At 34.5% G+C, this 24,364-nt stretch overlaps 1 protein-coding gene across 1 annotated transcript in view; it reads right to left on the reverse strand.

Moving 5' to 3' along the window:
• Nucleotides 1–24,364, reverse strand: part of dvl1a (dishevelled segment polarity protein 1a) — an 83,957-nt gene that overhangs the window by 31,603 nt on the left and 27,990 nt on the right. Inside the window, 5 exon segments of the mRNA XM_056449730.1 lie at nucleotides 1,535–1,604; nucleotides 1,692–1,791; nucleotides 2,582–2,612; nucleotides 2,615–2,713; nucleotides 18,841–18,959. Coding sequence (XP_056305705.1) covers nucleotides 1,535–1,604; nucleotides 1,692–1,791; nucleotides 2,582–2,612; nucleotides 2,615–2,713; nucleotides 18,841–18,959 — 419 coding nt within the window.

Here is a 24,364-nt window from a genome sequence, read left to right on the forward strand (position 1 = left end):
GCAAATTTATTACAATTTAAAAACCTTAAAATCTCACAAGTATTAACAGCCTTTGCCGCAAAGTGCTGATTGGACATGATTTGAAAACGCATACACCTGTCTTTATAAGGTCCCAGGGTTGACAGTGCATGTCAAAGCAAAAAACAAGCATGAAGACAAAGGAATTGTCTGTGGACCTCCGAGACAGTATTATCTCGAAGCACAAAGCTGGGGAAAATTACAGAAAAAAATCAGAAGGGCCTTAGTCAGGGAGTGGATCAATAAACCAATGGTTACTCTGTCTGAGCTCCAGCATTCTTCTGTGGAGAGAGGAGAGCCTTACATCTGTGCATCAATCCACCAATCAGGTCTGTGTGGTAGAGTGGCCAGACGGAAGCCACTCCCCGCCTGAAATTTGCCAAAAGGCATCTGAAGGACTCTCAGACCATAAGAAACAAAATTTTCTGGTCTGATGAGACTAAAATTGAACTCTTTGGAGTGAATGTCAGGCGTAACATTTGGAGAAAACCAGGCTCCGCTCTCCTCTCATACAGTCATGGGGATGTTTTTCAGAAGCAGGAACTGAAAGACTAGTCAGGACAGAGGGAAAGATGAATGCAGTAATGTACAGAGACATTCTGAATGAAAACCTGCTTCAGACTGCTCTTGACCTCAGACTGGGGCGATGGTTCATCTTTCAGCAGGACAATGACCCAACGCACACTGCCAAAATATCAATGGAGTGGCTTCACAACAACTCAGTGAATGTCCTTGAGTGGCCCAGCCAGAGTCCAGACTTAAATCCTATTGAACATCTCTGGAGAAATCTAAAAATGGATACACTGTCGCTTCCCATAAAACCTGATAGAGCTTGAGGAGTACTGCAAAGAGGAATAAGCAAAAATTCCCAAAGACAGGTGTGCCAAGCTTGTGGCATCATATTCAAAAAGACTTGAGGCTGTAATTGCTGCTAAAGGTGCATCAACAAAGTATTGCGCAAAGACTGTGAATACTCATGTTCATGTGATTTTTCAGGTGTTTTATTTTTAACAAATAGGCAACAATTTAAAAACAATATTTTTTCATATTGTCATTATGGGCTATTGTGTGTAGAATTTTGAGGAAACAAATTAATTTAATTCATTTTGGAATAAGGCTGTAACATAAAAAAGTGTGGAAAAAGTGAAGTGCTATGAATATTTTCCTGATGCACTGTAAGTGATTTGCTGATATACGGCAACAGCCCCTTTAAATATGAGATCAATGTAGTGAATTTTGATGCATAGACTGTCAAGGCAGACAGCATTGTTGCCAGAATGTCCAGAGCGAAATTTCACACCTCCTTCGGTGTGAACGCATAGTAAGTGTCTGGTGCAAATGTCTAAAACTGAAGCAAATATCAGTTAAAGTGTCAGAGAGATGAAAAAGTGGGTTTTCTACAGGTGGTTTGAGAAGCCCACTCACCTGTGTGAAGCACACTCAGAATTGAATAACATTTTGAGATTGTGGTGTGGTGGGTAGATGATGGGAAATGTGCAAGTGAATGAGTTCTTACCCATGTTTAGAGTGACAGTGATAATGTTGAGGCTCATGGTGGAGTCTGTAATACTACTGAAGGACGACGACTGGCAAGAGAACATAGAAAAAATCAATTGCACAGATCAAATTTGCATTGTGTTTGTGGATGTGTGTGTTTTTCTCCACGTTCTTACTCTGTTCATCTTGTGGTCTTTTGGTCTCCGTCGTGTGAGTTTGTGTTTCCGCATTGAGTGTGATAAAGAGCTCTGCCCTGTCGAACTGCTGAGTCTGTGACTTCAGACACAAATCAGAGGTCAGAGGTCAACCCTACACTAATGAAGCAGCATGTGATTATGATACTCAAAGTGCAAAAGTAAAATGACATTAAATTTTTATCGATTACAAACTTTAGATGAAGCAAATTTAGATAAAAGGAGCAGATGAAAAATAATTTAAACTATTAATAAAAACTACAATAGTTACTAAAACTATGCCTATGTGAAACCTGCACTAGCAGAAATCTACAGATTTTTGAACCCAAAAATTTTAATTCAGCCCATAATGTTTATATATATTATATTGTTTTGATAATATATATATATATATATATATATATATATATATATATATATATATATATATATATATATATATATATAATCAAAACAATAACATGATGTAACAATTACTGATATTAGAGATACCCAAAATGTAATTGGGCAGCTAATAAAATACTGAGAATACATTTAGATTTTTTGGTTATATTATTTGGATTATTTCAAACTAAAACGGAGCACAAATATTGAATTTTTGGTACTTTTGTTACTAAACATTTCCTTAAGTTCTAAAATGTCAACTAAAAGCACATTAATAAAATAAAACTTGACTAAAACTGCAAACATTGTAATTAAAATGAACCTGAAAGAACAATCATCTAATACTGACTTTATGCAGCTTTACAAATTGAACTATTAAAAAATATCCTGACGTAAAAGATAATCATCCTCTTTAGGAGGAAATGAATCCTGCGCTCTGAGCTCATTTAATTGTTCCCCGGAAATAAAAGAGTCAGTGAGTGTCTGACCTGCTGGCGTCCTCGTCACTGTCAATAAAGAGCTGGATTCCAGTTCACTGCTCATGACAGACGCACTGTCATAAACAACAGCCGAGTCACGGTTCAGACGCTCCGATTTCGGATGACCGTTCACCCGAGGGACTGTAAAAGACAAATAAAACACTGTTTAAGAAGAGAAAGCATAACAGAACATCAGAGACATAAAGTAGAGGAAATGATTCTGGCAAAGACATATTGGTTCTAGACAACAAATTCTATTAGACTGTGAATCATTATCATGCTGATTGAGTAACAAGGACAGTCACTGTTTAGAAGTAATTCAATCATGAAATCAGTTCCAAGTCATTTTCAACAAATAACAGATGACAGTCTGTCATTGTTTCTTTGGATTTACGATTTATCGCAACATTTTTGAGTAAAACATCATTTCTGTCCCATTTTGTAAACTACTGATGACAAATTCTTACAAATATGGAAGAAAAATGTTGTCATTTAAATCACTTTTTTTATTGTGACCAACTGACATTTTAATAAATAAATAAAATATTATATAATAAAATAAATAAATGCACTAAAATGACATTAATTGTACTTGAAATTTGGAAAAAATATTATCAGACCTCAAAAGAAAAATGTGTTAAAAGAAGTATATATTCATTCATTCATTCATTTTCCTTCAGCTTATTTATCAGGGGTCTTCACAGCAGAATAAACCGGCAACTATTCTGACATATATTTTACACAGCGGATGCCCACAACCCAGTACTGGGAAACACCCATACACTCACACATTCACACACACTCATACACCATGGCCAATTTAATTTTCCCAATTCAATTATAGCACATGTCTTTGGAGAAGTATACATTATAAACAAATACATAATGCATAATGATCTTATTAGGAGTGGATATTAATCGATTTATCGAACAATTGTCCGCCACAGGTCAAATAATTATATATACTTATTGATTTATTGACTTTTTTGTCTTTCAATCAAGTTTATTTTATGAAGTTTTATTTTATTAAGGTTATCTTATTATTATTTTCTTTTGATTGTTGTTCCCCTTTATCTTTCTGTATTTCTTTATTTTTTTTCCTCCCCTATGCACAGTATAAATATGTTCAAATCTGTAGTGAAAAAATTTACATATCGTCACCTTGGAATTATAAGTTCTATCTGCGTTCTGAATGATTTTGAGATATTGAGCTTTAAAGTTTTTGCATTCAACATAGCAAACAGTATGTGTGTAACATTTGTTTTTTAAATAAAAAGTCTTCAAATGTAAACAACTTCTAAAAAAACATCCCATAATGTAAATAAGCTGTCATTTAATAAGAATATGTCAATAACTCAATTTTGACAAAAATGTCAGATAGAACCTTATAATTCTAAGGTGACAATATGTAAAAGTTTTGTTACAAAATTTTTGTTGTTTGTAACTTTTGTAACTTTAACTGAGTAATATTTTCACCCCATATCCAGTGTTCGAATTATACATTGACGATCAATTTTTCGGTGGTAGTTTGGTAATACGGTGAATCAAATTTATCAATGTATTTAAATTGCATCTGATTTATTTACAAAATGTATACGTTTTCAGTGTTTTGATGGATATTTTGTGACTATTTTAGAGGTTACTGTGGGTCAAACTATACAAATTATGTGTCAAATATTTCTGTATTCTGTAAATAAAATATTTTAGGCTACATGCAGGTATAAACACCAATTTTACAAGAAATGTGTTCTGTGAATACTTAAGATGTCTATCAATGCTCAAGAACTGCCAGTTTCACAATGGTATAAACCGTTTTATAGGGGGATCAAATGTATATTTAAATTATACTTTTTTTTTATTAAATGCTTTTATTAAATTATTATACTTTAATTATTAATATTTAAGATATTGATGAGAGAAAGCGATTTCTTACTATTAAAGGTCTGACCCCCCCATGCATCTTGTGTTGATGTCCTTCAGGGGAATCAAGAGTTAATTAGGGGGGGGTCAATCCCCCCAACCCCCCTGTAATTCGCACCCTGCCCATATCGGAGTATCTTTTCTTTTATATCCGAGTATCTTCTATTTTTTATATTCTTGATTAACCGGTCTACATTGGCATAAAAATTCCAACACAAACTTTTACATATGTTTATTTTTAACTACAGATTTTAACATATTTATACTGTACATTGGGCGAAAGGAAAAGAAATACAGAAGAAAGGAGAACAACAAGAAAAGAAAAGAAAAGAAAAGAAAAGAAAAGAAAAGAAAAGAAAAGAAAAGAAAAGAAAAGAAAAGAAAAGAAAAGAGTGGGGAGGTTGGGCTGTTAGGACTCAATTTCTTGTTAAAGTACGCAATAAAAGGGGTTCCATGTTACAATAAATTTTTAGTTGTTTTTTTGAGGGAAAATCTGATTATTTCCAGCTGCAGGCAGAATATAACATTCTTTAAATCAATGCTGGCTGGTGGGGAGGGACTTGATGTTTCCAGTTAAGTAAAATCAATCCAAGTAAAATAAATCCACCTGTCAGGGTACAATTGTTTTCCAACCACTTCTGATAATAACTGAAACTTACTAATATTAGGTCAACTCCAAAACATATGCAGGAGTATCTTTTTAAATGCTTTTTACACCCCTGCTCAAACATGCTTTATCCTGAAAGTCCTGTTTGAAGAATGGGTCACATCAGTCAAACAGCATGTAGTACGTACAGAAACGGGGACGAAGCTGCATTTCTGGATGACATCGGATGCGCTGAAAGGGTTTGTCCAAACGATAAGAGCGTTGTGGACCCCGAGAGCAACAAAAACACTCCAGTACTGCAGGGCTGCCCATTTCAGACCATTACACCCCATTCATACACACAAATCAAACGCCCAGATGTCTTTCATTCCTCTGTTATGATGTGAGACTTCAAAACACAACAGCATCAGTATCAGATAAAGAGGCCTGAGGCGAGACCAGCTGTACATCTGCAGACGTGCCAAACTGCCTATCAGGAGAACTGTTTTCCAAAAAAGGTCGCTTAATAGTTTTTCCAGAGTCCTTTTAGCCTTGCTTTAGTGTGTGTTTGACACCAGAGAAAAACGAGATACTGGAAGACGAGGACGCAGTGCCTTCAGATGTGAGCACCCAAATAAATCTCTGCAAATGTTCCCTCTGCACGTGGCTTCAGATGATCTGTGAAGTGCAATATTTATGTCAGTGACCACTGTTTTTATAGTTTCAATTAAAACAGGCACAGTACAGTAGCAGCAAAACTGAATCTAAAAAGTGTTTTCTATCCATAATTAGACTCCGGTTGGAAACATTTTAGCGTTTTGTGATTTGTAAAACTGGGGAAATAACACTACTGTTTTAAAGTATGTATAATTACACCCTCTTATAAGTACACCCTCTTTGAAAATGAATATTAAACAGCTTTTCCACTTCATTAAAATTGCGTTTAATATTTTTCCCTAACCTATTCATTGAGGTGTACAAATATACACACTAGAATATATAATATTTGAATGTATGAATTATAAAAAGATTAATATAAATCAGAAACAAACTGCTAGATACAAACAGGCAAGATAAATAAAAAAATCATTAAAATAAAATACATTTAATTAAAATAAAATAAATTAAATCATATTAAATTTAATTAAATTAATTAAATGTAATAGTTTGTATGGCAAGATAAATAAAAAATAATTAAATTAAATTAAATTAATAAAATTAAAACTAAAATTCAATTATATTAAATTAATAAAATGTAATAGTTTTTATGGCAAGGTAAATAAAAAACTAATTAAATTAATTTAAATTAAAACTAATATTTTTCACTAACATATTCATCGATGTGTACAAATATACACACTAGGATATATAATATTTAAATGTATGAATTATAAAGAGATTACTATGAAATCAGAAATTAACAGCTTCTAAGACAAAATAAACAAACAATTATTTCAATTAAAATTAAATGTAATAGCTTTTTTTGGGAAGATAAATAAAAAATAATTAAATTGAATTAAAAATAAAATTAAATAAATTAAAATTAAATGTAATAGCTTTTATGGCAAGATAGTTAAATTAAAATAAATTAAATAAAATTAAATGACATGGCTTTTATGGCAAGATAAATAAAAAAGAATTAAATTAAATTAAATTAAATTAAATTAAATTAAATTAAATTAAATTAAATTAAATTAAATTAAATTAAATTAAATTAAATTAAATTACAACTAAACTAAACTAAATTAAACTAAACTCAATTCAATTCAATTTAATTCAATTCAATTCAATTCAATGTAAATAAAAAAATACAACAGTTAATACTTTATTCATCTTGCAGGCAAAGAGTAAAATTGTGTTTTTTATCATAACTTTATAAATTTGGATATAATTATATTTTAATATAATATAATATAATATTTTTGACTAGAATTACTTCTAACTAATCATTTGTGCAATTTAAATGTACCATACACTTAAACTTAAAATATCTCTAAATAAAATCCTGCAATCACAGAGCTGCATTAGTCTTACCTGCACCGCTGCACAGCCCTCCATTCCGTTCTGTGCCTCTCAATCACTCGCAGCATTTTAAGAGCTCAATGAAACATAACCTCCTTTAATAACTGTCTATCAAATCAGCCCTCACATCAGTTTGTGTGTCAGACAATGAAGCGGCTCTGAGTGAAGGAGTGGTATCAGCTACTCAGATTAAACCTCTGGGCTGACAACTGACAATTTATCAGTAAAAGCTATATGCAACAAACAAGCTGTCAGTTTGTTGAGCACTCACACAGACAGTAAACGGTAAGATTATGAAATGCTGCTTAACCGAAACATGAGCCGTACTGTACGGCGCCATACAGCAGAATCAACACAGTGAAAGGAAACCAAGCATAGACAGATATGGAGGCTCAAGTTAGAAAATAAGATCTCCTTTCACACTTCTGGCCTGAGGACACACACCTGTATAGCCTTCATAATACAGTCTTCATGAAATCACAACCAGCAGAAGTCAGCCTAGGAAAATACTACAAATACTACAAATAGCACAAACTAAGAACAAATTAATAAACAGTAATAATAACTTATTGCCGGCAATAAGTCAGACTTGTTTCTAGTACATGTTGGACTCCGGCAGGGCTGCCCCTTGTCACCAATTCTGTTCATAATTTTTATTGAACGCAATTTCAAAGCACAGCCTAGAGCTGGAGGGGGTCTGGTTTGGGGACCGCAGGATTTCATCTCTGTTATTCGCAGACAATGTTGTTCTGTTGACTTCATCGAACATGGACCTTCAGCATGCACTGGGGTGGTTTGCTGCAGAGTGTGATGCGACTGGGATGAGAATCAGCGCCTCTAAGTCCAAGGCCATGGTGCTCCACCAGAAAAAGGGGGTTTGCCATCTCCATGTTGGAGGAAAGTCCTTACCCCAGGTGGAGGTGTTTAAGTATCTCTGGGTTTTGTTTACGAGTGAGGGATAGATGGAACAGGCGGATTGGTGCAGCAGTAATGCGGTCGATGTACTGGTCCATTGTGGTAAAGAACAAGCTGAGCCGAAAGGCAAATCTCTCGATTTACCGGTCAATCTATGTTCCTACTCTTCTCTAAGGTCATGAGCTTTGGGTCACGACCGAAAGACAAGATCACGGATGCCAGCGATCGAAATGAGTTTCCTTCGAATGGTGGTAGAGCGCACTCATATGGAAAGGCTGAGGAGCTCTGACACCCGGGAGGAGCTTGAAGTAGAGCCGCTGCTCCTTCACATCGAGAGAAGTCAGCTGAGGTGGCTCCTACCTAGGGAGGTGTTCTAGGCATCTCCCCCTGGGAGGAGGCCTCGGGGAAGACCCAGGACACACTGGAGGGACTATGTCTCTCGCTGGCCTGGGAACGCCTCGGGATCCCCCTGGAGGAGCTGGAGGAAGTGTCTGGGGAGAAGGAAGTCTGGGGTTCTCGTCTAAGACTGCTGCCCCCGCGACCCGGCCCCGGAAAAGTGGCAGAAAATGAATGAATGAATGAATAATAATCTCTCGTTAAAGAAAAAGCACAATAGGAAACTACTAACTACTAGTTAATTTAAATAAAATACAAATAAGAATTGGAATTGTTTAGAAAACAAGTTTTATTCAATTTAACTTAATTCATCTTTAATTCTATCATGCTTTTACAATGTAGATTGTGTCAAAGTAGCTTCACATAGACGTTCTAGTAAATTGAAACTGCGTCAGTTCAGTTTTCAGAGTTGAAGTTCACTTTAGTTCATTTCAATGTGGTTTAATTTTCACCGCTGAAAGTCCAAACACTGAAGAGTAAATCCTTCGATGTGCAGCTCCACAAGTCCCAAACCAAGCAAGCCAGTGGTGACAGATGAAATCAAATGTTGAAATAAATGTTGACAGTCACGTTGTTTAATATTTAATTGTATATGTGAATTCCCAGTGATATGATAAAATGCATAAATACATTCTGAAAGAATCTCTTATTAAATAAAAGCTTAATAAGAAACTACTGACTACTAATTAAATTAAATTAAATTAAGATTGAAATAAAAAATTGGATTTGCTGTTTAGAAACATATTTTTTTTTACAAATGTTGACAAGAATGTATTTATTCAGCCGGTTCGAATGTTATCACTCGATTGAACGGGCATTACCAGTGGTTATCAGCTGATAGACATGGGCCAGTAGGGGCCTTCTGCACCTAGAAGGCTGTTATCATTCATCCACATGGTTATTCAGCTATATATAACATACGGCGGCGGCCGGAAGTTAACGAGAATTATTTAAATTATTTATTAAATTTCCCATTAATTGTATTTTATTAATGTCTTCCCCAACCCCAACCGTCACTGTAATGAAAAACAGATCTGGATCTGGAGGCTTCTCTATTAGTATAGCTGATTAACCATGTTGATGGATGATAACAGCCTTCTGAGCCAACTAGTAGGTGCAGAAGGCCCCTACTAGCCCATATGTATCAGCTGATAACCACTGATAACCCATTCAATAGGGTGATAACATTCGAAGCGGATGACTTATTCAGGATTTTTTGATGATTATTAATAAATTTAGCTGTTTTCATTTATTTTTAAATGAAAATATTTGCATGAAAGAATATTTCTTTAATTAATATATATTTGCGTATATTACATATCTATACAGTTAAATGCTAAATTATTAGCCCTCGTGAAAATTTGAGGGTTTTTTCCAGTATTAAGTAATGTTTAACAGAGCAAGAAAGGTTTTCACAGTATTTTCGGTAAAAGCACCTAATAATTATTGATGTCAATATAATTAGCCACTTTAAAACTAGATTTTTTTTATTGGCTACGGAACAAAACACTGTTGTCCAATGACATATTATCCTAACTTGCCTATTTAGCCTAGTTTAGCCTTTAAATTGCACTTCAATCACAATTCTAGTATCCTGCAAAATAACTTTAAGTGCTTTATTAAGTGCTTTTATCATGGAAAATAAATTGTTTATTAGTTTTTACTAGTATTTAAAACTTATTAGTTTCTAATGTCTTAAAATGTGTTAAAACAAATCATCTCTCTGTTAAACAGCACTTGGGAAATATTTGAAAAAGAATTTATTTCACAGGTTATTATATAAAAATTATTTACTAATTATTGCTATAATAGCATGTCATTTTTTGCCTTTAACTGTATGTAAATTAATAGTTATTTGTATTTGAATATAATGCTAATATCTGATTTGATAAACAGACATTGCTTCTTTAAAATTCTAAAATAGTTTTACTGTCAATTTTCATATCCATTTTAATCCTGGAAAAAGTATTGATTTATATACAGTAACTAAACAGTATAATTATAAACATAAATATTTGTTGTACTTATCATATAATCATCAACTCGCATATTATTTTAACTCACAGATTAATGAAAAGCATATTAACTGGACTGCTTAAAATGACTTTATTGTGGAAGCTTCCAGGTTCCAACAGCTAGACGATGCTATTTCTGGTGGAGAATAAAAGGGGAGCTGACCTGACACATTTATCATGTGCTCTAAATCCAAACCCTCCAGAGATAAAGCACAAAGCGGCAAGACTGACCCAGACACTAAATCAATAGATGCTTTCAAAGAGAAACTAAAAACAAGCCGTGTGTATCAGATAAGCTAACCGAAAGTATTGACAGTAGAAAGTAGAACTGTCAAGGCTCCGATAAACCTCCAGTGAAAGTGAACAACAAAGTGGTGCATGTGACATCATTTCAATTCAAACATTCATTCACTCACTTTCCTTCAGCTTAGTCTCTATCTCAGAGGTCGCCACAGTGGAATGAACCGCCAACTATTCCTGCATATGTTTTACACAGCGGATGCCCTTCCAGCTTACATCCAATTACAGCCTACATACAAATTTTGGGGGAAAACTGAGTATTAAATTTAAGTATTGAATATTAAAGTAAACATCTGTCTAGAATTTCACTCTGAAAATTTTTTTCTTATCAAAAAAAGGTTATCATACTTTGTTATGCGCGTAACTGATATATGAGCATTTTGCCATTTCCATCAAGCATTATTTTATGTGATAGTCCAAAATACACAAACAAAAAAATAGGTGGATAGAAACAAAGCTAGTGTGGAAGGAAGAACAAAATAGAGAGAAACATATGTGTTTTAAAACAAAAGCGCATTAGTTTGGACATAGTCTGGACTGGAGTGCTGAATTGTAGAACGATTGCAAACATCTATATCAATAATGCCACATGTTTTCTTAACTACTATTTTCTCACTGCTTAAGCCCCATAACTACAAATTTTTCCCCCCAATTTCAGCACAATTTGCTTAATGTATAGAGTGTGACAGGGATTAGGCTGATGGGACACAAGATACTATGTTTTTATTGCTACACAACATTAATTCATTCATTCATTCATTCATTCATTTTCCTTCAGCTTAGTCACATATTTATCAGGGGTCATCACAGCGGAATAAACCAACAACTATTTCAGTAGGCAACATACATAAAACAAATCAAGATATTAAAAACTATCAAGGATGATGATGACCCTTAAACGCATAATCATCATTGTGGTGGGGAGAGCGTGGCTGAACACCCGAAAGGGGGAGAGAGAGAGTGGAGACACCGGCGGCTGGTCAGTAGCCCAATCAGAAATAATTAATAACACCTGCTTTCTCTAGTGATTGGGTCGGAGAGACGCCTTCTTAAGGGAGCGAGAGAGACCAGTCTGGAGAGAGAGAGAGAGAAGCAACAACCACCACATTGAGGAGATTGTTGTTGATCCCCGAAAAAGGAAATAAAAATAAAGAAACATTGTCACTACCTTACGCCGACCCTGTCTTCTTCTTCTTCCCGGGTTTCGGCACCACTGTTGTACGGTTCTTTGTGAGGGAAGAAGAAGACAGGGTCGGCGTAAGGTAGTGACAATGTTTCTTTATTTTTATTTCCTTTTTCGGGGATCAACAACAATCTCCTCAATGTGGTGGTTGTTGCTTCTCTCTCTCTCTCTCCCGACTGGTCTCTCTCGCTCCCTTAAGAAGGCGTCTCTCCGACCCAATCACTAGAGAAAGCAGGTGTTATTAATTATATCTGATTGGGCTACTGACCAGCCGCAGGTGTCTCCACTCTCTCTCTCCCCCTTTCGGGTGTTCAGCCACGCTCTCCCCACCACAATCATCTTGTGAAAAGTGTCCAGTGAGCGTTTGCTCACTGGCAAAACATTGACCCCTTAGTGCTGGCCCCACAAAGACAGCCTTTCCCTAGTCCCCAAGAAGCCCTCACTAGGCCTACATTATCCTGCTTATTAACAGCACATGTTTATAATCAATTCTCAATAATACTCATTCATTCATTTTCCTTTGGCTTAGTCCCTTTATTCTTCAGGAGTCTTCACAGCAGAATGAACTGCCAATTGCATATGTTTTACGCAGCGGATGGCCTTCCAGCAGAAACCCAGTACTGGGAAACACCCAAACAATCTCACAATCACACACACACACACACACACACACACACACACACACACACACACACACACACACACACACACACTCCAACACTAAGGCCAATCTTGTTTACCTAATTCACCAATACCGCATGTCTTTGGACTGTGGGGGAAACCGGAGCAACCGGAGGAAACCCACACGAACACGGAGAAAACATGCAAACTCCACACCGAACTGCCAACTGGCCCAGCCGGGACCATCAACCTTCTTGCTGTAAGGTTAACTACTGAGCCACCATGCTGCCCGCTTCACGACATCAAAGCAGAAAGTCTAGCAGGTTTTGCAGCTCTGCACAAGACGTGTGGCCACAGGAGAAATGGTCGTGCCCAACTCAGCCTGGTTTCTCTCGAGGATTTTAAATTCTTCACTTTCGCCAATTATTTTTTTCCTTGCCGCTGTTGCCACTGGCTTGCATGGTTCGGGACTTGTAGAGCTGCCCATCGATGGATTTGCCCTTCAGTTTTTAAACCCTCAGCAGTGAATATTAAACCACACTGCACTGAGCTAAACTGAACTTTAACTCTGAAAACTGAAGTGACACTGTTACAATTCACTATAATCTTCTATGCGAAGCTGCTTGGACACAACCTACACTGTAAAAACACAACCCAAATAAAGATGAATTGAACTGAACCTGCGAATGGGTACTGGATTGACTGGAAAGACAATTACAGACACATTTCTAATTGATGTGGTTTCTGATTGGTTTCGAAGAAAGGTGTAATCTGGCACATTTGGTACCCACAACAGGTCAAGATTTTATCTAAACAAAATCACATAATCTGACAGTGATTGTGGTAACTGACAATAAAATAATTTAGCAAAAGAAAGTCCAAGGCACTCGAAAAATAAAATTAATAAAATATTAAAAAGTCTTTATTGACATGGCTAATAATATTTTAATATTTTTTCCACATTTTTCGAGTGCCTTGGACTTTCTTTTGCTGTTTATTCTGATGAATCCCTTACCAAAGAGCACTGATACATTAATTAAGCAACCTCTGAACACTTTTTGTTGGATTTTTTTTATACAAATCATTTAAAACAATGGAAATCATCATTCTTTTTGTTTTATACAACATTATATGCAGTATTAAACATGTTTCAACAAGTTGCAAGTGAAAACTAAGTGAGATGAGGGAGTTTGCAGAAGGGCTAATTTGTGCAGAGCAGGAATCAGCTCGTCTCTGCTTTTAAAGGCCAAAAACAGCAAGTAATCAAAACTGCTTAAAACAATGAAAATCATCATTATTTTTGTTTTATACAACATTACATGTCATTTTAAACATGCTTTAGCAAGTTGCCAGTGAAAACTAAGTGAGATGAGGGAGTTTGTAGAAATGCTCATTTCTGAATTGCAGGAATCAGCTTGTCTCTGCTTTTCAAGGCCAAAAAGAGCAAGTGATAAAAACAGCTTAAACTGAATGGAGCTTTGTATATAAATTTTGTTACTGAGAGAAAGAGTGCAAAGCATGTTGTTTTAAATTCGTCATATCACATTTTCATCAAAAGTTGCTTTCATCAACGTGGGTGGTGTCTTTATGCTAAATGAAAAACAAAAACATTTCGCTGTGATTATATCAAGACCTTCTTGACAGTTGCTGCCTCCAGTAAAGAAACATCAGCAGGTCAGATTTCTCAAACAGAATGTTGTAAGCACAGAGGTTTAACGAACAGCCATCAATCATCAGAATCTTCAGCAAGCATGCACACACAAACACTCAGAGACACACACATACATACACACACACATGCAGCTCCATCTGTTTCTCGCGTCTGACGGTGTCCCTGCTAATGAAGCTGCACTAATTAAAGCACTTGGCACTAATGATGCGCAAACAGCAGGAGAAACAGAGACGTTGAGCATGAAATGATTCCAGAGGAGAAAACTAGAGAAACAGTGGGACTTCCACACGTGCTGATGAGAAGGAAGAAAATCCTGTGTCTTACTTCCATACAGTAAGAGACTGAAAGCCCCAAGAGTAATTCATACTTTAACAATGTAGACATTCTGGATTTCAGTGGGAATTTCTAAATCACCTTAAATTTGATTAAGAACAAGCACACACAATCTTTTCAACAGAACCTCTAGAACTAAGAACATTCTTTACTAATGACTGAATCCTTTTCCAACAAAAGGAAGCTTAATGTTTCCAAGTGACCTCACTTTACACAGAACTCAATGTGTTATGAACACCAACCAAAATAAACTTGCTGTAAATTGCTGGTTCAAAGCTAATTTCCAGCAATTCTGGGGAAAATAAAATCCTTTAATAAAATCTACATCCAGCAAGACCTTGTGAAAACATCTGAGATATTACAGGAATAGTATGTTATTACTTCCCACTCTTTCTTGCAACAGGGACAGCTCTTACTTTTGGGATGAAACAGAGTATTAAGCTTTAACTATACAAGAAAAATGAAATTTCTGTCTCTCATATAAATTATTTAAATAAAGGATATACACTGTAAAAATATCTGTAAATTGACAGTTTTCCGTATTTTGTGATTCAAGTTTTTTTTCTTCACTTATTTAGGCTTTTGAGTTGCACTATGGGATCTTAATCTATCCTCCAAAACCTTTTGATCATGAAATGTTTAAAAAAAGTGAATTTATTGACATTTTAAATAGCTTAAAATAATATATTGTCTGGGTTGGTGATGTAAATTACAGTACAAAAATCTGGTAATAAGCCACCAGTACATTTTCTGTTATTTTACAGATTAAGTTCTCTATATATTATATGAAATGTAAATAAATAAAATAATCTCACTAAAATGTCAATAAAAGTCATTTTGTCAAACTGCAGAGTTGAATTTTCAACATGAAAAGTGGACAGAGCAGAGGTAAAACTCACATAATGCAACTCACAACTGTAAATAAACAGAAAACACTTGTGAATCAAAAAATATGTAACCCTTTAATTAACAGATATGTTTTACAGCGTATCTATTAAGAGACCTCTTGAAATGTGTCCAGTTTCCCTAAATATACAGTTTATACACTGTAAATAATAAATGCGTAAAAATTAGGGTAAAAAAACGGCAGCTGTGGTTGCCAGTACTTTACCGTTAAAAATACGGTACGAACTGTAAAAGTAATTTCTCATTTTTACGGTAAACTACCATATTCCATTAATTTATAGAGGTAATATGTCTGTATTTTGAATTACCAACATCTACACATCTTTTCATACACAGTTAAATACATTAACACAGCCATACGCAGGTGGTGATGAGTAAGTTACATAAAGAGACCAAAGCTCATCACAAATAACATTTCCCACAAGCAGAAAAGAGTATCAGTATATAGAAGGTGCTCAGTGTCATTTACCCAGCTACTAAACACCAGTATGGTCACACGCATAAAATTAAAGTCATGACATAAGCATTGTTTATCAACATTAGATGTAGCTTAAACCTCTACTGTACATAACTGATGGGAAACAACTAAAAAGATCCATAGTAATGTCAACAAAAAACATAAAAAGTGATGTGCCGTACAGGGAATTCTGGGAAAGTCAATTTATGGTTATTCGCTGTATATACTAAGGAAACATACCGTTAACCAGATTTTTACTGTAGCATTTTTACAGTTTTTTACTGTTGAAATCACGGCCATTTTTTTTTTGGTGTTTAAGTAGAATATGTATTTAGTTTTATTCTGTAAACTGCTGATAACTTGCTTGAGATTTTGTCACTTATTTATGCTTTTGAATTGCATTATGGGACCTTGATCTTTCCTCCAAATGGTTTTTAATGTTGAAAAGTTTGACTATAATTGACATTTTTAATAGATTGAAGTGAAAAATGATCTGGGTTGGTATTATTCATTATGGTACAAACACCTGGTAATAAGCCACCAAAACATTTTCTGATATTTTACAGGATTAGAATATATTATTTATATACACTATATTATATCACATTATAATATCTTGTATCACACTACTAAAATCTCAATAAAAGTCACTCTTAGTGTCAATGTTAGTTCTAGTTCTCTATATATTGAATGAAATGTAAATAAAAAATTAAATTAAAAATAAAAATCGCTATAAAATGTCAATAAAAGTCATTTTGTCAAACTGTAGAGCTGATTTTTCAATAAGAAAAGTAGACAGAGCAGAGGTAAAACTCCCATAATGCAAATCACAAGCATAAATAAACCGAAAACACTTGTCAATCACAAAATACAGAACCTGTTAATTAACAGATATTTTTTACAGTGTAGACAAGACCAATGTTTGGATATTTTGAATGTTTTGTCTTCAGAAATCATTGTGCATCAGGTGAATTATAGAATTAAATTCAAAAGGGATGGGAATTAAATTCATGCAGTTACTAAAACAGAATCCTGTTCTCATAATCATCATTCTGGACCATGACACATTTAAATTTTCCTTTGACCTTTTAAACTAGTCAACTGACGTTCTGGTAAAATGTCAACCAAAGCATGATTTTGCATTTCAGTTCTCTAGGCAGCACTTCTTTTAGTTTCATAACTTTGATGCTTGCAGTGTCAAATTAAAATATAAAACATTTTCAACCCAGTTAAACTCAATAACCATGACATATTTAATATATGGCAACTTATTTGAAACATTTTGTAGAACGTTAAAATTCTGACAAATATGTGCTATAAAAACAAAACATTTCCAAACTAGGAAAGGCATGTTTTATTTAATGCGTCATTATTGTTATTGGAGTAGTGACTGTACTAAAAATACATTACATTCACTAGCTCAAAGGTGCGTTGTTGTCTCATGCACATGTCTGGATATTCCACACACATGCCTGATCATTACCACCTGCAGAAAACACCTGGGGCAAATACTGCTTTTACTATTTATGTCACATGTTTCCTGGTGGCACACAATAGGTGAACAATAGGGGTAATTTTCAAATTGATTGAGATTAATATATCATAAATCTCATAACCTGAATAAATAAGCTTTCCAATGATTTATGTTTATTAAAACAGGACAATATTTGGCCTTGATAAAACTATTTGGAAATCTGGAATATGAGAGTTTGAAATTACATAAATATTGAAAAACAAAATATATATATTTATATATATATTAAAGTTTTCCTAATTAAGTTCTTAGCAACAAAATATTACCAATCAAAAACAAAATTTACAAAATGGCTCATTGAAACATGATCTTTACATAATATTTGAATGATTTTTTGAAAAAAAAAAAAGAAAAAAAAATGTATGACTTTGACTGATTGCTGGCAATTAAATGTACCCGTGCAACTTAAAGGGATAGTCTTTTCATTCATTTATTTTCTTTTTGACTTAATCTCTTTATTAATCTGGGGTCGCCACAGCAGAATGAACCGCCAACTTGTTTTACACAGCGGATGCCCTTCCAGCCCATGCGAACACGGAAGAACATGCAAACTCCTCACAGAAATGCCAACTGACCCAGCCGAGGTTTGAACCAGCGAACTTCCTGCTGTGAGACGAACAGGCTGCCCACTATTTCCTCACCCTCAAGTGGTTACAAACTTTTAAGAGTGTCTTTATTCTATTAAACATGAAAGAAGATGTTTTGAAGAATGCTGAAAACCTGTAACCATTGACTTTCACAGTATTTGTTTATCCTACATGGAAATAAATGGTTACAGGTTGTCCTCAAAACACTTTTTTTTCTGTTAAGATTGTCTTTTTCTGTTAAACACAAAAGAAGGTATTTTGAAGAATGCTGAAAACCTGTAACCATTGACTTCCACACTATTTGTTTATTCAACTATGGAAGTAAATTGTTACAGGTTGCCTTCAAAACACTTTCTTTTCTGTTATTATTCTTTCTTCTGTTGAACACGAAAGAAGATATTTTGAAGAATGCTGAAAACCGGTAACCATTGACTTCCACAGTAGTTGTTTATCCTACTATGGAAGTAAATGGTTACAGGTTGCCTTCAAAACACTTTCTTTTTTGTTATGATTGTCTTTCTTCTGTTGAGCACAAAAGAAGTTATTTTGAAGAAAGCTGAAAACCTGTAACTATTGACTTCAATAGTAGAATAAACAAATACCATGGAAGTCAATGGTTACAGGTTTTCAGCATTGTTCAAAACTTTTTTGTGTTTAACAGAAAAAAAAAGGTTTGAAACAAGTAAAGACAGAGTAAATGATGACAGAATTTTAATTTTTGGGTGAACTATGCCCCTTTAAGACAAGTTTTGTGGTCCAGGGTCACATATGCACAGTGTACAACATGTGAACTGTGTGTTTCGTCAATATTCTTGACTCACATTCACCTTCTCTCGCCCTCCTGTGAGCTCGATCCCTCTCGCGCTCCCTCCGCTGGCTCTGGAGAGACTCTGTGCCCGTCTCTGTGTCCAGACCATCTCGACTGCTCACCGCATTGGCACTACAACACACATAAAGAGAAGTCTTTATTGGTATCTATATACATCTACATACATTGGTACCAAACTATGAGTCACCAAAACTTGGCCGCATAAGTCAAATTTCATATTCATATGTCATATTATTTGTTAAGATTTACAGCCATGCATTTTCAACAGCTGTCACTAGTTATTCCAAAGCTGAAAATAAAGAGCATGGGAAAAGAGAGGTTAGGACCAGCTGGGATTAATTAAAATAAAAAAAACATGCTAAAAATGTGTGGTAGCCTTTTTTCTCTCAGACAAAAGAGATTTTAAAACAGATACACTCTGAAGCAATCAAATCTCACTTTCAGTCTTTGACCAAAAAATACACTGACTGGTAAACTACTTATCCAGACAGAAAACAGACAGTAAATATAATTTCAGAAACATTTATATGCAATCAGTTAAGAATTTATTGATTTTCCTTAATTCCTTTATTAAACAGAGCAGCAAAGCATTGCAAATAAACTTGAAATAAAAAAGTTCTGTGTCTAAGTTTTAATGTTTTCCCTACTTTTCCAATTTGTTTTATAAAATATATGATCACAAAGTCAAGATGTACAAAAAAGGCACTCAAAACTCATTCATTATAAGCACTCAAAACTCTTCTGAGTCAAATTACTGAGTCTAAATACTCGAGGAATAAAGGTTTTTACCCCGCAAAAAAAAAATACTTTTCTAACTTACTTAGAGTTTTTAATCATGTTTCTAGTCCAAATATCTAAAAAAAAATCAAGTATATAAATAAAGTAAATAAAGGTGCTTTATGTAAGTTTTTGACTCTTATAAAGCATAAAAATACCATAATATGTTTGCAGAGATTTCAAAAACATGCTAAGTGAACACTTGTTTATCTGAAAAACAATACTAAATTTAGTTATTCTGCTTTGCAAATGTGAGTTACGTGCTGGAACGCTGTCTTTGTTTTGGTTCGTTTAACCCACCCAATGTCACTTCAGCCAATTATATTTGAGCAGGGCAAGTTGCCTTGTTGGAAAGCAGTGTATGTCATTCATTCATTCATTCAGAAAGGCTCTCAAAGCATGCGTCTATGACCGAAATGCGACCTCCGGTGGACAGAAGCAGACTCCAAAATTAGACGCAGATTCCACATTACGTTATTAATTAGCAAATGATAAAAATATTAGGAATGTAAACATTAGACGAGCAGGTTACATTGTAACCCCGTGTCCTAACAACATGCTACGTGACGAGATTTGCAGTGATGGGCTATTTCGCTGTTTGCACTAGGGCTGCACGATTAATCGAAAAAAGATCACGATCTCGATTCGACCCTACACACGATCTTAATTCAGCTTTTTCTACGATTTAGCCAATTATATTTTCAAGGTCAGGAGAGAAGGCAGTCACACAAATCTTCACAGCAACATTGACACCTTCAAATGGCATTAAAGTGTCACAAACTGTATTTATAAGGTATAATTCACCCAAAAATGTCATTTCTGTCTTCATGTAATGATGGCCGCGAAATCATGAGCTGACCGCCAGCTGTTTGTTTACTTCCGAGAACCGGTGTTTCCAGATGTAGCTGACTGTTTCCAGCCTAAAACCCGCTGAAAAACCAAAAGGCATCGCCCAACAATCTGTAGTATCGTTGGGAGATCACAACTGTTGTAAGCATTTGTATGTGGAGAGCGGGGGCTATGGCACCTCTTTTGGGGGATCATAACAGGTTTATAAGTGAAAACCGGGGCTGGCGGGCATGCCGTTACAAAACCGCCCAATTTTACATCACGAACACGTCAGTAGTTCAAAGGGGTCACAGAGAGTGAGAGAGAGTTTCCACCTATGTCATTTTTTTACCTGCAAAAATAAATTCAAAACCGCCCAATCTGGCAACAATGCCGAGAACGCGCGCGTGCCCGTCTTTGACGCCTATTTTAATGAACAGAAGCTGCATAGGCTGTGAATAGCAGGTAATGAAGTTGTAAATAACGTTCAGTTTGTTGCACAGAGCAATCGTTTGAGGGCCGTATTACGACAAACAGTCGTAATAGTGTTGTGGATGAAAATAAATGTTTACTGTGTCAGTATAACAACCCTAGCCTATAGGTCTATATAATGTTGAATTTAATGCAAGAAGGAGTCTGATAATGACAAAATTCTAATTTTACCAGTGAAAACAAATGGTCTAATAATGTTGTCAATAACAGATGACAAGCACATGTCTTAAACATAATAAATCAACTTTAATATTATGAATAAATTGTTCTATTCTGATGTCATCATTTTACTGTGAATTAACAAACAGGACATATTGAAAGTCTGTTCAAGTCCACCATAATGACTGTACAAAATTTAGCATTTTAAGCAACAGTATACCTACACACAGGCCAAATATTATTATTGTTGTTTTACCATATGTTTGAGAATTACAATAATAATAGGCTAATCATATTAACCTTTATTTTATATTTACAGAATCGTGAGAAAGAATCGAGATTCACTTTTTTGCCAGAATCGTGCAGCCCTAGTTTGCACTAGATGAAACACAACAGAAATTTAAACACAGCCATTCAGAAGCACAGAATATGCACTCTCGTGAAATGGTAAGATTAATCTAATTAACTGTACATATTAAACATTATTTAACATTATTAAATGTAGATGTTGAATCACTGATATGTGTTGGTTTTGAGTCACAGTTCTAAAGTTCAATTTCAAACAGTTTATTTTATTTTCAAGATCTAAGGTAAACTGCTGCTGCTTTCAATAGCACAGCAATAAACATCATGTAAAATGGCATTCAAACTCACATTGTTAGCATTTAACACTGAATAAAGCACATGAGGTGAGCTGTTTCTAATATATCAATTCAAGGTGTTTATTAGAACAAGAACTCCTTTTAATGTGGAGAATATTCCTACTATCGCGTGCCGTTGCTTTTATTTAGAACACAATTTAAATGAGCCTTTAGGCTCGATCGTCAGACTCGCTATTTTTGGTCCTCAATCTGGCAACCTGCACTTGCGTTTGTTTTGATCCAGGAACGCAATACCTAGTTTATCCACTGGGTGTCAAACTTACATACTGCACCTTCAATTGCATTTTTCATTAAAACAAGCCAATGGGGTAAGCAAAATAATATTATTTTTGCTTTGAAATAAGATTATTTATTGATTATTATTGCTTATACCCCATTGGTAGGTTATTTTGCTTGTTTTAAGGAAAAACTCACTTAACTTTGACTTATTATTTCTGAAAACAAGATAAAAAAAAACAAGAAAATGATGATTGACTTAAAAATTTTTTAGATATGTGGTCCAGAAACAAAACAAAAACTAAATAAGAAGAGCATTTTTTGCAGTGTAGGGGTAAATGTCTGTAATAAGAACTGTATTTTACTGCTGGACAGTTTTGCAATATGTTACTGTATTTTAAATTTGCATTCTGAAAATTACTGTATTATCACAGTGAAGATATACATACAATTCTGTAAATACATATACAGCAAGATAAATGGTGCTGTAAATGTAATTATAGTCATTTTGCTGTAATTGATTAACTATGAGTTACCGGTGAACTGCTGCCAGTGAATTACTGTCAATTCTACAGACAATTGTTAACAGTGTATGCTCACAGTGAAGTCATTTTTCATCCAGCTCCTCTGTGATTAAGTTTGTACTCCTGTATGTCTTATTTCGACAGACTAAATAGAAAAAATGACCTGTCAGAAATCCAGTGCTGTTACGTCATTGCATGGACCAATGGTAATTTAAAAACTTAATCACAAAAGCAAAGGTTTGCTTTGGTAAGAGCTTTCGAACTTCTGAAATGAGCTCAAGACTAACTTTGTTTTGGCCTGATTTTGTATTATTTGATTTTGTTGACTTCAAACCAGTGTGTTCTTTGCTTTTGCTTGCAGGCTTACAATGGGGGAAGAAATGCAGTGTGGGAATGAATAAGTGTACATGGTTTTGCCATAAGCCAGTTATTCTATCTAAGTGGGTAGAGTGATTTTGCTCAGAGCAGAAAAGAAACATAAGGTTGGTGAGAACAGTATACAGTGACAACGCACAATGTAAACATGCTCACACATGATAACACAAATGCAATCAATTTTGTTTGGTTATTCTGGGGGATTTTTTCAAACACACAAAACAAAAACAAAAAGCTGTATGACTAGAGGAAGAAAATAATGTTAATTACCTGACTATAAATGATACAATTAACAGATTATATTTACGCAAAAACGAAACCACTCTTATTCTGAACTTTACTTACTCAGATATATTAGGTGATCATAATACATTTCAAATTATTGCTGACAAATTGGTAAAACTTAGTGGTTTAAAGAATAGTTGCACAGTGTAAAAATTAAAAATGAAATTTAATTAGTATTTTGGAGCCGAACTGTTAGTATTTTAACCATTAAATGATTGTAGTTATAAACATGCCTGACAACATTTTCTGGTATGACAGCATTTGTTACAATGAATGACATTCTAAAAGGTGTGTGTCTGTGTGTACGTGTCTTCTGCAGGTCGTGGTAAACATGCATGATAGTTGTTTTTTCGCTCACAAAAATGAAATTATACAGAACACATTCGATTGTAAAGAGAAATGAAATGTAAAGCTATTTTACACTAAAAATCCCTTTTCATCCTTGACACAAAAGTACAAATAAAAGACTGCTAAAAACAGAAAACGCACAGTAAATGCACAGTATGCATTCAGGACAGAATTATTCCTGTTACCTGCTTTGCATAATTCTTTTAATAAACCGAACACTAAAAAGATGCAAATACAGCCAACTTCCGCATAGGATAGTTATTAATAGCAGGATTATTTATATCCATTTTTCCCTTTGTGTTTTTTGCTTTTCCTTCAAGTGTTATTTCCCCAACTGGATTTTTTCCGACATAGATGTCGACAGTTTTTCTAATTTATAGTAAAATGTAAAAGTAGTGTATTTGATAAATGAAATGTCTTTTTATGATTTTAAGTTTTGCAATTTCCTCTGCTTTTCAAATCTGTTTCTATAATTTAACAAAGAAAGTATAATCAATAAGACTTGCGAATATCATTGTTGACATCTGAAATCTACTTACACATGTGGAAAACATATTGGAATATTATTGTTAATTAAAAAAATATATAGATTATAGATTATTGTGAGACATTATATTTAATATATTGACACCAATTTCTGAAATTTATATCAAACCCAAGCTTCCTTGTCTTGCTTCTACACACCAAAGCAAAATAATACAAATCTGAACCTGCACTTCCACCCCTCACAGCTCAATGTCTCTCTCTGCTGGTTGAAATATGTTATTTCACACAGTATAGATACGGGTCACATAAAGTACATTAATGAAATCACAATAAGCCATGCATTAAAGCTGTGAATATCAAAGGG

Source organism: Danio aesculapii, chromosome 23 (assembly GCF_903798145.1).
Source record: "Danio aesculapii chromosome 23, fDanAes4.1, whole genome shotgun sequence".
Lineage (NCBI taxonomy): Eukaryota > Metazoa > Chordata > Actinopteri > Cypriniformes > Danionidae > Danio > Danio aesculapii.